At 33.4% G+C, this 13671-nt stretch overlaps 2 protein-coding genes across 3 annotated transcripts in view; one reads left to right on the top strand and one right to left on the bottom strand.

The window, feature by feature from the left end:
- The window catches only part of dnajc17 (DnaJ (Hsp40) homolog, subfamily C, member 17), a 78893-nt gene that overhangs the window by 52369 nt on the left and 12853 nt on the right, over positions 1-13671 (top strand). The gene's annotated exons all lie outside the window — the stretch shown is intronic.
- Positions 1699-11374, bottom strand: LOC127179888 (cdc42 effector protein 3). 2 transcript variants are annotated; one of them, XM_051133685.1, is made up of 3 exons: positions 8096-11374; positions 5149-5227; positions 1699-2795 (listed from the first exon to the last, which is right to left on the bottom strand). In XM_051133685.1, exon 3 carries the CDS (start codon positions 2726-2728, stop codon positions 2159-2161), a length of 570 nt encoding a protein of 189 aa, XP_050989642.1. In that variant the 5' UTR covers positions 2729-2795; positions 5149-5227; positions 8096-11374; the 3' UTR covers positions 1699-2158. The 2 variants fall into 2 exon arrangements, with proteins under 2 accessions (XP_050989642.1, XP_050989640.1); XM_051133683.1 differs by having other exon boundaries at positions 5149-5224.

Raw genomic sequence — 13671 nt, 5'->3', positions numbered from 1 at the left:
AAAATATATTTTTTAATATATATATTTACATACATAACACGCATATGTGCATACATAAATACATACATTTTCATTAAAACACGATTTTATTAAGGAATTGTTTCCGTCCAAAGGTGACGTGTGAACTAAAATGATTAGTTAATCTTGTCACTGAATTGACCTTACAGCTTTGCCCTATAGAAATATAGAGCTTGATCCGACCGTTTAGCCTGTAAACGCAGTGCTCTGAAGCTCAGGAAGCAGATAAGAAAATCACGGTTTGAAAAGGCCAAATAAAAGCTGCTCAATGTTTAACCAAAGTCCAGCAATCATTGACTAACGCTGCTAAGATATTTCTGAAATATCTGATGGTGGACAGTCAGACTGTTACACAACCTTATATAACAGACTTCATCTGAAGGGGGAACGCTGGTCTGAAATGCACTGCATTTCCAGGAAGAAATGTCTGGTTGAGCAATGTGTCGAGTTTTGTTATTATTGTCCAGAGTTCAGATGTTTGATCAGAAACACAGAAAGCTTCCTGCAGCCAGTCTCAGGCCCTTTCCAGTTGGGGCTGAGCGGTATAGCGGTATATTCTGTTGTTAATGATATGGAATGAGGCTGTTTGCATCAACATACAGTAGTTTGATCTGAAGAATGCTGTGGGGAAAATGCATCATCCAGTCTGTCCTAAACATGAGACATGCTTTATATTAAGAGCTTTAAAATAACTTTGCTTGTGCTGTTTATTGCATTTGAGATGTGCTGTTTTCCTCAGTGCATAACTTGCATTTCACAGGTGTATTCTCTAGCTCCAAATGTTAGAAAGTCATGGAAATATTTCTATTTTGCCATCAGGAGTGCATGTGCTGATTCTCTGCTGAAACTCATGAAATTCAGTCAATGTTAGCAAACAGACAAAGCGCAATAATTCTGATTAAAGTATGTTTTTCTAAAACATTTGTAGTTGGACAATTAATGTGTAATATCTACAATTTTAAACCTAAAATAAGTGTATTTTTATAAAAAATATAAAAACATTTATATCAAAATATAATGCAATTAGTCTGGACTTTAGTTGTTATTTATTTAAATTTTATTTAACCTTTGCTTTAAAAAGCATGATTTATTATTTATTTATGTATTTATTATTATTTTTATTCATTAAGACAGTCAACAGTCAATTATTTGAATGCCACCCTGGTGTACTTCATCAAAAATGGGGATAAAAAATTAAATTAAATGAAATTAAGTAAAATTCAAATGAAAATGGAAAACATAAAAATGAATATATAAATGAAATATCTATATTATCACGTACATTTAAGAAAAATAAAATAGAATAAAAATAACAAAATTAATTTTATTTTACAATATTATAACAATATTTATTTTTAAGCAATATTATAACATTTAAAAAGTATTAAAAAAGTTAATATTTTAAAATATTTTTATAAAAATTATATTTTTTCCATTTTCATTAATTTTAGTTAGTTTTAGTAATTTTATTGTTTTTGTCATTTTTAAATAATTACATATTAAATACTTTTAATTTCATTAAATTTAAATTTTATTATTTATTGTTATTATTATTTATTTTAATATTATTTAATTAATTTTTTATTTATTACAGTGTTAGACTGTGCTTTAGAGATGGATATTTTTTTAAATATTGCATTTGAATATTTGAGATAATAAAAAAACAAATATTCAAATAAGTTCAATGAGGATTACATTATTTTTTTAATAAAAACATTGTCACCATTTTTGAGCAAGCTTATCAGGTTATATTCATAACAAACTTACATCCAGTTTTTTTCTTAATTTAAAAATCATTTAACAATGTGTGCAAACCAAAAAAAGCATTTCATGCAGAGCGAATTAAAAAAACATGGCTATAAAACATGTACATAAATGGTTGCATATGGTTATCATGTTTGCATTGTTTCACATGTCGAATAGTGTTTTTATTTTTTGAATAATTATTGCAGATTGAATATTTGATTATTCATGCACAGCTCTAATATGGTTACGTTCACTGTATTTGTTTTCATTGCCTTTAATAAAAAGATTGTTTGATTAGACAGGATGTAAAAAGCTTTCGTTTAAATAAATAATTAAAACAAAAAATCCAAATAGGATTCCAGTTCTGCCAAAAAATACAGTTCACGACTCGCGTCTATTGAGTGTCTTGATCCATCACTTGCAGCACGGCGTCCAGTATGGACGGTCCCAGATCCAGACTGAATGTAAAAGATGTGTCCGTTTGGTCCGGCTGCGTTTCCTCTATGTTGGTTTGGGTCGAATCCCGTCCGGAGCTCAGGCTGCCGCGTGTAGGACTCCAGCTGATCCCGCCGGGCTCGGCGTGCGAACACGCGTCTTCGTTGTCCTCCGTATCCAAGAGGGGAAGCGAGCTGCACTTCTGCCTCTGGTTGGCCGGCGTGTGTTCCCACACTGGGCTGCACCGGCCCACTTCGTCCACGTTGACGCGGGGCGGCTTTGGTGGCGGCGGGAGGAACAGGTTCTGCTCGCTCTTTGAGCTCTGGAGCAGGAGACTTTGGCCTTCCTTCAGGAACGACAGGTCGCCGAAACTGTCCGTGTGTCCGTCCGTGCCGATGTGAGAGAGGTGACGGAAATCACCCAGAGGAAGACTGATCATGTTGACCGATAAAACCTCCTTTCGGTTCGATAACCTCCTCTGCCAGCGGCCAGACGTGGGTTTACGGAGTAGCGACGTCCTCAAGGGCATCTTGAGACTTTAGCAGTGTGACAGCATGTGATGAGCGTCTGATGAACTGCTGCTAGAAAGCTGGATTCTGGAACAGATTAGAGGAAAAAGTTAGCAAAGTTTAAAATATTCTTTGCAAAAATTACCCAAAAATGTTTATACCATTCAAGAAGCTTTTTTAAAATGTTTTTTTTTTTTTTTTATTAATATTTTAATTTGGCACAAACATTAATAATAAAATACACTAATAATAAAAATAAATATTTAAATGAAATATCTATCGTATCACTTGCATTTAGGAAAAATAAAATAGCATAAAAAAAAAAATAAAATTGTTAATATTTTAAAATGTGTTTTTATAAAAATGTATTTTTTCCATTTTTTTATTATAGTAAATTTATTTTGTTTTTGTCATTTTAAAATTAACTACGTATTACATACATTTAATTCCATTTAATTTATTTGTATATTTTTATTTTATGTTTTATATTTATATTTTATACTATTCAAGAAGGTGGAGTCAAAAAAAGCTTTTTTTATTAATATTTTTTTATTAATATTTTAATTTGGCACAAGCACACACTAATACTAAAAATAATAAAATAAATATATAAATAAAATATCTATCTTATCACTTACATTTAGGAAAAATAAAATAGCATAAATATAAAAAAAACTATGTTAATATTTTAAAATGTCTTTTTTTTAATAAAAATTTAAATTTTCCATTTACATTTGCATTTTAGATATAGTAAATTTATTTTGTTTTTTTTGTCATTTCTAAGTAACTGCATATTACATACTTTTAATTCCAGTTAATTTATTGGTATATTTTTTTATTTTATTATTTATTATTGTTATTTATTTTTATTAAAAAGTCAGCAAACTTGAAAATAATCATTGCAATAATTACCTGGATTATTTTATGCTATTCAAGAAACTGGAGTTTTTTTTTTTTAATTCATATTTTAATATTTAACATTTCAATAAAATATCTGTCTTATCACTTACATTTAAGATGAATAAAATAGCCTAAAAATAATTAAAAAAAAATTATGTTAATATTTTAAAATGTGTTTTTATAAAAATTTATATTTTCCATTTTCATTTTATTTATATTTTTTTGTTTTTGTCATTTTTAAATAACTGCATATTACATACTTTTAATTCCATTTAATTTATATATATATTAATTATTATTATTATTTATTTATTTATTTATTTATTTATTTATTTATTTATTTATTTATTTATTTATTTATTTATTTTAAACTTTTTAAAAAAAAAATAATATTATTAATTTATTAATATTTATTTTTAATTTGGCACAATACACACTAATAATGATTTTTATATTCTATTTTTGTTTTTTATTAGCCTATAAATCATGAATTTGGAGCCTTTTTTAATAAAATGAATACATTAAAATGAATACAATCTTGAAAAAAAGTTGTATATCAGTTTCTACAAAAATATTGGGCAGCAGAACTCTTTTCACCATTGATAATCAGAAATGTTTGTTGAGCAGCATATTAGAATGATTTCTAAAGGATCATGTGACGCTGAAGACTGGAGTAATGATGCTGAAAATTCAGCTGCGCATCACAGAAATAAATTGCATTTTATAATATATTCCCACAACAAACAGTTATTTTAAATTATAATAATATTTCACAATTTTCACTCTATTTTTGATTTTGGTGAAGAAAAGAGAGCACATGTGCTGTAGCAGTCTCAGATATAGCTGCTCAATTTAACCAGTATTTGATTAAGATTAGATTAAGACTTAAGTTTTCTGCCAGCTCGTTACAGATTAACAGCTGATATTGCGACATCTTTACAGCCCCTGGCGTGTTGCGTTTTCTCACCTACTGCAGATGGCTTTTGATTCTTCCGTGAGAATGTAAATGAAATCACATTTACACATATTTAAATTGCACAATTACATTCTGGATTCATGCGTAACCAGTGACCTGCATTCTCAGAGCATGTTCTCATAAAGTGCTCTCATTAAAGTATGAATATGGCTGAATTAGTTTGGCATATGGAGTAATTAGTCCCACTTGTTGTGATAATGTACGTAGGAAGCTGTTTACTCCAGTTGGCATCGGCGCGGACGGTCACGGCCCCGTTTCGCGGTTTACAGTTCATTAGATCAGTTTTCGTGACTCGCAACACTCACTCCTTAAATTTGTATGGCACTACAGAAAACATGTTTTGTTGGCCAATAAAGGTTTTATCGGCACTTTAGTAGCAGCGGGAGACGGCGAGCGCGTAACGGCATTCCTCCACAGACATGCAACGAGAGGGAGGGAGGAGATAAGTGGACTGTTTTTTAAGGAAACGCATGATTTCCAGGGTTTCATATGATAAATCACCAAAACAACTGTTGCTACACCAGTGTAAACCTTTAAAATTATGTTTGTTTGTTCATTTCTTACCTGAAAAGGTGTACAGGTGTTTCACGCCCACATCTGAACTTCTGAGGTCTGAAGCCAGCAAACGTTAGAGGCGTTTCTGCTAACATGACAAGACTTGTTAGGCTATAAAAAACAGGTTGAACGGAGCGATTCTCTAAATAGCATTGGACATCCTGCCACAATAACCCTAATTAATCATCATGCTTCACTGATATTGACGTCATATTGATACAGATCTTTTTGAGAGTAGTGTACACTTGCATTATTGCATTTTCACCATCATATGGCATTGCTTTTATGTAAAGCCATAAAACTGGTGCATGTTTAAAAATAAAGGTGTTTTGAAAATAAAGGATTTTTGCAGTGAATGGCATAGAAAAAAATCTTCAGTTATCAGTTCCTAAATAAACCATTTTTCTTATTTTGAAGAACATTTTACTAATCTGAAGAACCTTTTTTTCAGTTTTGCCATAGAAGAACCATTTTTCAGTGATTAGTTCTTCAAGAAACCATTATTTTCTTGGTTTTAAGAACATTTTAATAATCTACAGAAACTTTTTTGCACTGTTAAGAACCTTTTGAACAATGGACAAATTCTGTAGATGTTACAGATTCTTAATGGAACCAAGACGACAATGAAGAACCATTTTTGTTTCCCCAAAGAAGCTTTCAATGTTCAGTTCTTAAAAGAACTATTTGTTTCTAAAGAGACTTTTTACACTATAAAGAAGCTTTTGAACAGTGGAAAGATTCTGTAGATGTCAAAGGTTCATAATGGTACCAAGACGCCAATGAAGAACCATGTTGAAGAACCATTTTTGGTTCTCCGGAGAACCTTTCAGTGATCAGTTCTTCGAAGAACCATTGTTTTCTTGGTTTGAAGAACATTTTAGTCATCTAAAGGTCCCTTTTCCACTATAAAGAACCTTTTTGCACAATGGAATGGTTCTGTAGATGTTAAAGGTTCTTAATGGAACCAAGACGCCAGTGAAGAACGTCAATGAAGAACTATGTAGAAGAACCATTTTTGGTTCCCCAAAGAACCTTTCAATGGTCATCTCCTTAAAAGAGTCCCTTTTTCTTAGTACAAACAACATTTTAATGATCTGAAGATCATCTGAAGAGAATCTTTTTACACTATAAAGAAGCTTTTGAACAGTGGAAAGATTCTGTAGATGTTAAAAGTTCTTAATGGAACCAAGACGCCAATGAAGAACCATGTAGAAGAGCCATTCTTGGTTCCCAAAAGAACCTTTTAGTGGTCAGTTCCTTAAAAGAGACATTTTTTATTATTGTGAAGAACATTTTACTAATCTGAAGAACCTTTTTTTCACAGTTTTGCCAAAGAAAAACCATTTTTGGTTCCCCACGGAACCTTTTAGTGATTTGTTCTTCAAGGAACCATTATTTTCTTGGCTTGAAGAACATTTTAATAATATACAGAAACTTTTTCCACTATAAAGAACCTTTTGAACAATGGAAAGATTCTGTAGATGTTAAAACTTCTTAATGGAACCAAGATGCCAATGAAGAACCATGTAGAAGAACCATTTTTGGGTTCCCAAAAAACCTTTCAATGGGCACCTCCTTAAAGGAGCCATTTTCCTTAATCTGAAGAACCTTTTGTTTTTCCCCCCAGTTATGCCATAGAGGAGCCATTTTTTGGTTCTCCAGAGAACCTTGCAGTGATCAGTTCTTCAAAGAACCATTGTTTTCTTGGTTTGAAGAACATTTTTAGTCATCTAAAGGTCCTTTTTCCACTATAAAGAACCTTTTTGCACAATGGAAAGATTCTGTAGATATTAAAGGTTCTTAATGGAACCAAGTCGCCAATGAAGAACCATGTAGAAGAACCATTCTTGGTTCCCCAAAGAACCTTTCAATGGTCAGTTCTACCAATTTTTTTCTTAGCACAAAGAACATTTTACTAATCTGAAGAAACTTTTTACACTATAAAGAAGCTTTTGAACAATGGAAAGATTCTAGATGATTCTAGATGATTCTTAATGGAACCAAGACGCCAATGAAGAACCATCTAGAAGAACCATTTTTGGATTGCCAAAGAACCTTTCAATGGGCCGCTCTTTAAAAGTGCCATTTTTTTTCTTATTGTGAAGAACATTTTACTAATCTGAAGAAACCCCCCCCAAGTTATGCCATAGCGGAACCATTTTCTGGCTCTCCAGAGAACCTTTCCATTGTTTTCTTGGTTTGAAGAACATTTTAGTCATTTAAAGGTCCTTTTTCCACTATAAAGAACCTTTTTGCACAATGGAAAGATTCTGTAGATATTAAAGGTTCTTAATGGAACCAAGATGCCAGTGAAGAACGTCACTGAAGAACTACGTAGAAGAACTATTTTTGGCTCCCCAAAGAACCTTTCAATGGTCATCTCCTTAAAAGAGTCATTTTTTTTCTTAGTGCAAGAACATTTTAATGATCTGAAGAACCTTTTTACACTATAAAGAAGCTTTTGAACAATGGAAAGATTCTGTAGATGTTAAAACTTCTTAATGGAACCAAGACGCCAATGAAGAACCATGTAGAAGAACCATTGTTAGCTCCCCAAAGAACCTTTCAATAATCAGTTCCAATCAAGAACTTTTATTTTGAGAGTGTAAAAGAACCATTTTTGGTTCCCCTAAGAATCTTTCAGTAACTAGTTCTTCAAAGAACCATTATTTTCTTGGAGCAAAGAACATTTTTAATTAAACAGTTCTTAAAATAACCATTTCTTCTCACATTTTAATAATCTAAAGGAACTTTTTTCACTGTAAATAACCTTTAGTGGTTCCACTGATGTTAAAGACGGAACGGAACCATAAATGCCAATAAAAGACCTTTATTTTAAAGAGCATAGCCAGTTTTATGGCTTTATGTAATAGCGACGCCATATATTGCTGGTGGAAGTGAAATAGTGGAAGTGATCTGAAGTGTCGCTCAGGGCAAAATAAATAGTTTCTCTTACCGTAACCCGAGAAAGTTTTTGTTTTTAAGCTCTCCTTCTGCAGTACAGAATCCGTCGTAGATCCCGCGTGTTAAAGTCCAGAGATCGTCAAACAGGTGAAGCTCCACAGGTGCCAATGGAGTCTGACCTTTGTCTACTCCCTAAAGCTCGGCGTTTGTTTGGTCTGTGCTGATGTCACACCTGACAACGTAACTTCTGTGAATTGCAATTTCAGATACTGAGGAAGTTCACCTGAGCCGTTTGCCTCTGACTGTCATGTTCCTGTGAAAGCAGGGATGGGCACGGCTGGTTTCTGTCGCGTCCACGTCACGTTGTAGGGGCTTCACTCGTTACTAATCTCATGTCATTGTGTCTCCTGCTGATTTCCTGTTCCCTGTGGGCTTTGCTAAATCCCTTCCAGCTTTGTAATGACGGCAGTCTTTTGCTCTGGGACGTGTACGTACAGGCGGACCGGCGTTACACAAGTGCTGTTGACATGTAGTAATTCCTGCTTCACACCCATGACCGTACAGACATCGAGACCTGACTCTACTGTCATCTGATTTTGTGTCAAGTCTAGGCATGTATTATTGTTGTTGTTTTTCTAGGAAAATCAAAGTTTATTCAGTGATATCAGTGAAAATCTATCGCTGAAGGGCTGGAGATGAAGCGGGTTTAAGTGCTGGTTTAGGAGGTTCTCAATATGCTGATAATCAGGACACTAAATAATAAATATATGAGGTACATTACAGCTTATTATGCCTTCGAACCGCCCACTGAGACAGGAAGTGACTGTCTGACCAACTTGTAAAATGGCCAATCACTTGTTTGTAGTGTTTACATGCCATATATGCAGGTGTGCTCTAGGATATTTTGTTAACTTGTCAATACATTTCTTGTCAAAACCCTGTATTATTTTATTCTCAGCTTAAAAAACCCAAAATGCATTAACCGCATCATGCTCTGTTGGAAAGAAAAGAGTCGTCCTCTGCATCCTTTAAGGTTAATTAGATGTTGATAACTGATGCGCTTTATCTATCACAGTTTCATAAATATTTAGAAAATATGAATGTTGCCATATTTCAGCACTGTACCAGTGGAACTGCACTAATGTGATTTCAAAAAAAAATTGCACCATTTTTCATTGTGGTTGCCAAGTGACAACCATTCCTTTGTTTATTTATTTAACCATCCATCAATCCATCCATCATTCTATCTTTTTTTCCTATCCGTCCATCCATCCATCTGTTGTACTGTTTATCCATCCATCAATCATTCTGTTGCTCCATTGTTTTGTTTTTCTGTTCATCCATCCATTATCCATCCATGCATTGTTCTATAGCTCCATCCATCATTCTTTTGCTCATCATCCGTCATTCTGTCCATTTTTTGTCCATCCATCCTTTCGTCCTGTTGTTCCATCCATCCACCAATCCATCAACCATCATTCTATCCATCCATCCATCCACCCATCAGTCTTTCTGTCCATCCGTCCATCATTCTATCGCTCCATCCATCTTGTTGCTCCATCATTCTGTTATTACATCCATCCATCAGTCTCTCTGTCCATCTGTCTGTCCGACCATCCATCCATCAACCCCATCATTCTATCGCTCCATCCATCCACCCATCCGTCCATCCATTCATCCATCAGTCTACTGGTCCATCCGTCATTCTGTCGCTCCTTCCATCCATCAATTTTTCTGTCCATCCATCCTTCCATCCATAATTGTATTACTCCATCCATCCATCATCCATTATTCTTTTGCTCCATCATCCATCCATCCATCTATCATTCTGTTTTTCTAATTCGTCTGTCCGTCCGTCCATCTATCTATCAATCCATCATTCTGTTTTTTTTGTCCATCCATCCATCCTGTTGCTCCATCCATCCACCAATTCATCATCCATTGTTGTATCCATCATCAGTCTTTCTATCCATCCATCCATCCATCCATCCATCATTGTATTCATCCATCAGTCTTTCTGTCTGTCCATCTATCCATCCATCATTCTTTTGTTCCATCATCTGTCCATCCATCTGTCATTCTGTTTTTCTCTTCATCCGCCCATCCATCAGTCCATCATCCATCCATCATTCTGTTTTTTGTCCATCCATCTGTCCATCCATCCATCCATCCATCCTGTTGCTCATCCATCATTCTATCCATTCATTCATTCATCCATCCATCCATCCATCCATCAGTCTTTCTGTCCATCTGTACATTCGTCTGTCCGTCCATCCAGCAATCCATCCATCATTCTATCGCTCTATCCATCCATCTTGTTGCTCCATCATCCATCATTCTATCATTACATCCATCCATCAGTCTTTCTGTCCATCTGCCTATCCGTCCATCCATTAATCCCATCATTCTATCGCTCTATCCATCCATCCATCCTTCATTCTATTGCTCCATCCATCTTTCTGTTTTTTGTCCATCCATCCATCATTCTGTTTTTTATCCATCCATCCATCCATCCATCCATCCATCATTCTGTTTTTTTTTGTCCATCCATCCACCAATCCATCATCCATCATTCTATCCATTCATCAGTCTTTCTGTCCATCTGTTTATCCATCCGTATGTCTGTCTATCCATCCATCATTCTATCGCTCCATACATCGACCCATCGTTCTATCCATCCATCTGTCATTCTGTCTGTTTTTTTTTGTGTCCGTCCATCATTCCATCCATCCATTTTTTTTTTGTCTGTCCTCCATCCGTCCGTCCATCCATCCGTCCATCCATCTGTCCATCCATCCATCATTCTATCGCTCCATCTGTCCATCTGTCTGTTGTTTGTTTTTAGATCCATTTTGTCAAAACATCAAATGGAGATTTTTTTTTTCCCTTACTATTACAACATGCCATATGGGCTGATACTGTAGCTTTGAAATATGTCACTTCGACCCTCAAATCCATTGCCTAGTTGTTCCTCAGAAGTGTTTGGATTCCCGGCAGACAGATAAAACCTCTTCACGCTGACTGCTTGCATAAAGCCAGTCATGTCTAGGTCATTTCCAAACACTACAACATCCAGTCAGAGGTTGTGAGCAGCAGACAGCAGTTATACTTACTGGAAAAGATCAGCTTGATATACAGTAGAATGACTCTGAGTGTCCTTGTGTTTGTCAAGTGCTCCAGTGTTATTCCAGGACACACTTGGTACATTCATTTATGAAATATTTTGTCTAGTCATTTGAAAGTGCCCTGAACAGAGTTAAGGGAAGCACTGTTTTTTTTTTTTTTTTTTTTCCTCTCCCAAACAACATGAAAAGATCATCAAATGTTCCTGCTGGGATCCCGGATGGACGCCAGATTCGGAGGGGAAGCTCGAAAACTGGGTTTTCTCCACGCTTGCTTTCCGTCAGAGTCCTTTCAAACACGTCCAATAAACAAAGGGCCGCCCTTCCTTCGTCGGCTTCAAAGAAACAGGTCTTCCTCCACACATGCAATCACTCACATAAACCAAACATCAGCTCTTCATCATAACGTTTATCCAGCGCTGGAACTGTGAATTTCAACAGCTCTCTGACGAGAAATGCTTTCATGCAAACAGATAATCAAGACGTTACGGTGGCTTTCGCTCATCTGAGGCCCGTCGGCCCCAACGCACTGACTTTAGCGTTATTCCTGCTATGCGTCTTGATGACTTTGGCTTCGTTTTCGAGAGCCTGAGATTGTTGAGCCGCATCCAGGCTCTGGTTTCTGCGGTTTAGTTTTGTACAGATTTCTTCTTGTACTCTGATGTTTTTCTTGTTTCTGGGAAACGCTTCCAAGTGCTCTTGCGGCCGCTTTCGTCTAATTATTGGTCTCCGTCTTTACTTTTCACTCTTAATCGCTCAACTAAACAATCCTATAAGTGATTATGATGAAATATCGCCTGCTTAACACTCACTTAACTTGATGTTTTTCCCTGTTGTGAATTCATAGGTGGCATAAGCGAATTGCATTTTGAATGAGACTATTGCATTTTGGTGTAATCAGCGCTTCTCTTGGTTGTCCACCATGCGTTGCAATGCATTCTGGGATTGTCTTCTCCATGAGGAATGTCTGTGATCCCTTAAAAATGCTAAGAAAGTTTAGAACAAACTAGATTACATACACTTATAAAGTCAAAATCAACATTTATAATGTTTTTGAAAGAAATCTCTTCTGCTCACCAAGGCTGGATTTATTTAATCCAAAATATAGTACAATTGTGAAAAATTATTATGATTTAAAATAGCTGTTTTCTATCTGAACATATTGTAAAATGTAACTTATTTTAATTAATTTTCAGCCTAATTACTCCGGTCTTTAGAGTCACATGATCATTCAGAAATCATTCTTTTTTAGAGTATTTTATGCACTATTTATTTAAATTTATATATTTAAAAAATATATATATTTTTTATTTAATACTTATGTTTTATACATTTTATTTTAAATGCATATATTATATTATTTCATTTTTTGTAATTTTTCATTATTTGTACAGTTTAATACTTTATATTTAAATGCATTTTTGTAAAATTGGATCCATTTTTTAAATTATATTTATATGTATTTTCTCAAATATATTAATATATATTTCCCAAAACATATATATATATATATATATTAAAAGTAATATATATTAAGGCATATAAAGTCATATATAAAATAAAACTAATTATTATGCTAATAATTATACACACAAAAATTGGTTTAGTGACTAGTAAAAAAAAAAACATATAGTAAAATTATATTAAAAAAAAATTATTATGGTTAAAAACAGCTGTTTTCTATGTGAATATATTGTAAAATGTAATTTATTTTTGTGGTCAAAGCTGAATTTTCAGCATCATTACTCCAGTCTACCGCATCACATGATCCTTCAGAAATCACTCTTTTTTTAAAGTATTTTGTGCACTATTTATTTTTCCAGAATTTTTAATCACCTTTTAACTTTTTTTTTAAATTTACATACTTCATATTTTTTTCTTTCAAGTTTTTTCATATTTTATTCTTTCAGTACTGTCATTTCATGTTCTTTGTTAAATATATATTTTTATATTTAAATGTTATATTTAATTCTTATGTTTTATACGTTGTATAAATGCATATGTTATATTATTTCATTTTAATGTAATTTTTCATTATTTGTAAAATTTAATTTTATATTTTCATGCATTTTCTGTTTTGAAATTTATGTATTTTCTCAAATATATTAATATATACTATTTTATAACATTCAAATTTTAATATATATTATTTTTTATTATTTCATATATATATATATATATATTATGTTTCTTTTTTTACATGTAGTTTCTCAGAATATTACACTGAAACAAAATAAAACAAATTATTATGCTAATAATTATATAAACAAAATTGGTTATAGTTTAGTGACTATTAAAAAAACAAGCATATAGTAAAATTGTGACAAATTCTGATTTAAAACAGCTGTTTTCTATGTGAATATATTATAAAATGTAATTTATTTTTGTGATCAAAGCTGTATTTTCAGCATCATTACTCCAGTCTTCAGTGTCACATGAACCTTCAGAAATCATTCTGATACACTGATTTGCTGCTTAACAAACATGTCAGATTATTATCAATGCG

This window comes from Labeo rohita, chromosome 17 (genome assembly GCF_022985175.1).
Source record: "Labeo rohita strain BAU-BD-2019 chromosome 17, IGBB_LRoh.1.0, whole genome shotgun sequence".
Lineage (NCBI taxonomy): Eukaryota > Metazoa > Chordata > Actinopteri > Cypriniformes > Cyprinidae > Labeo > Labeo rohita.
Note: the sequence above shows the minus strand (reverse complement) of the source record. Positions and strands in the feature narration are given on the sequence as shown.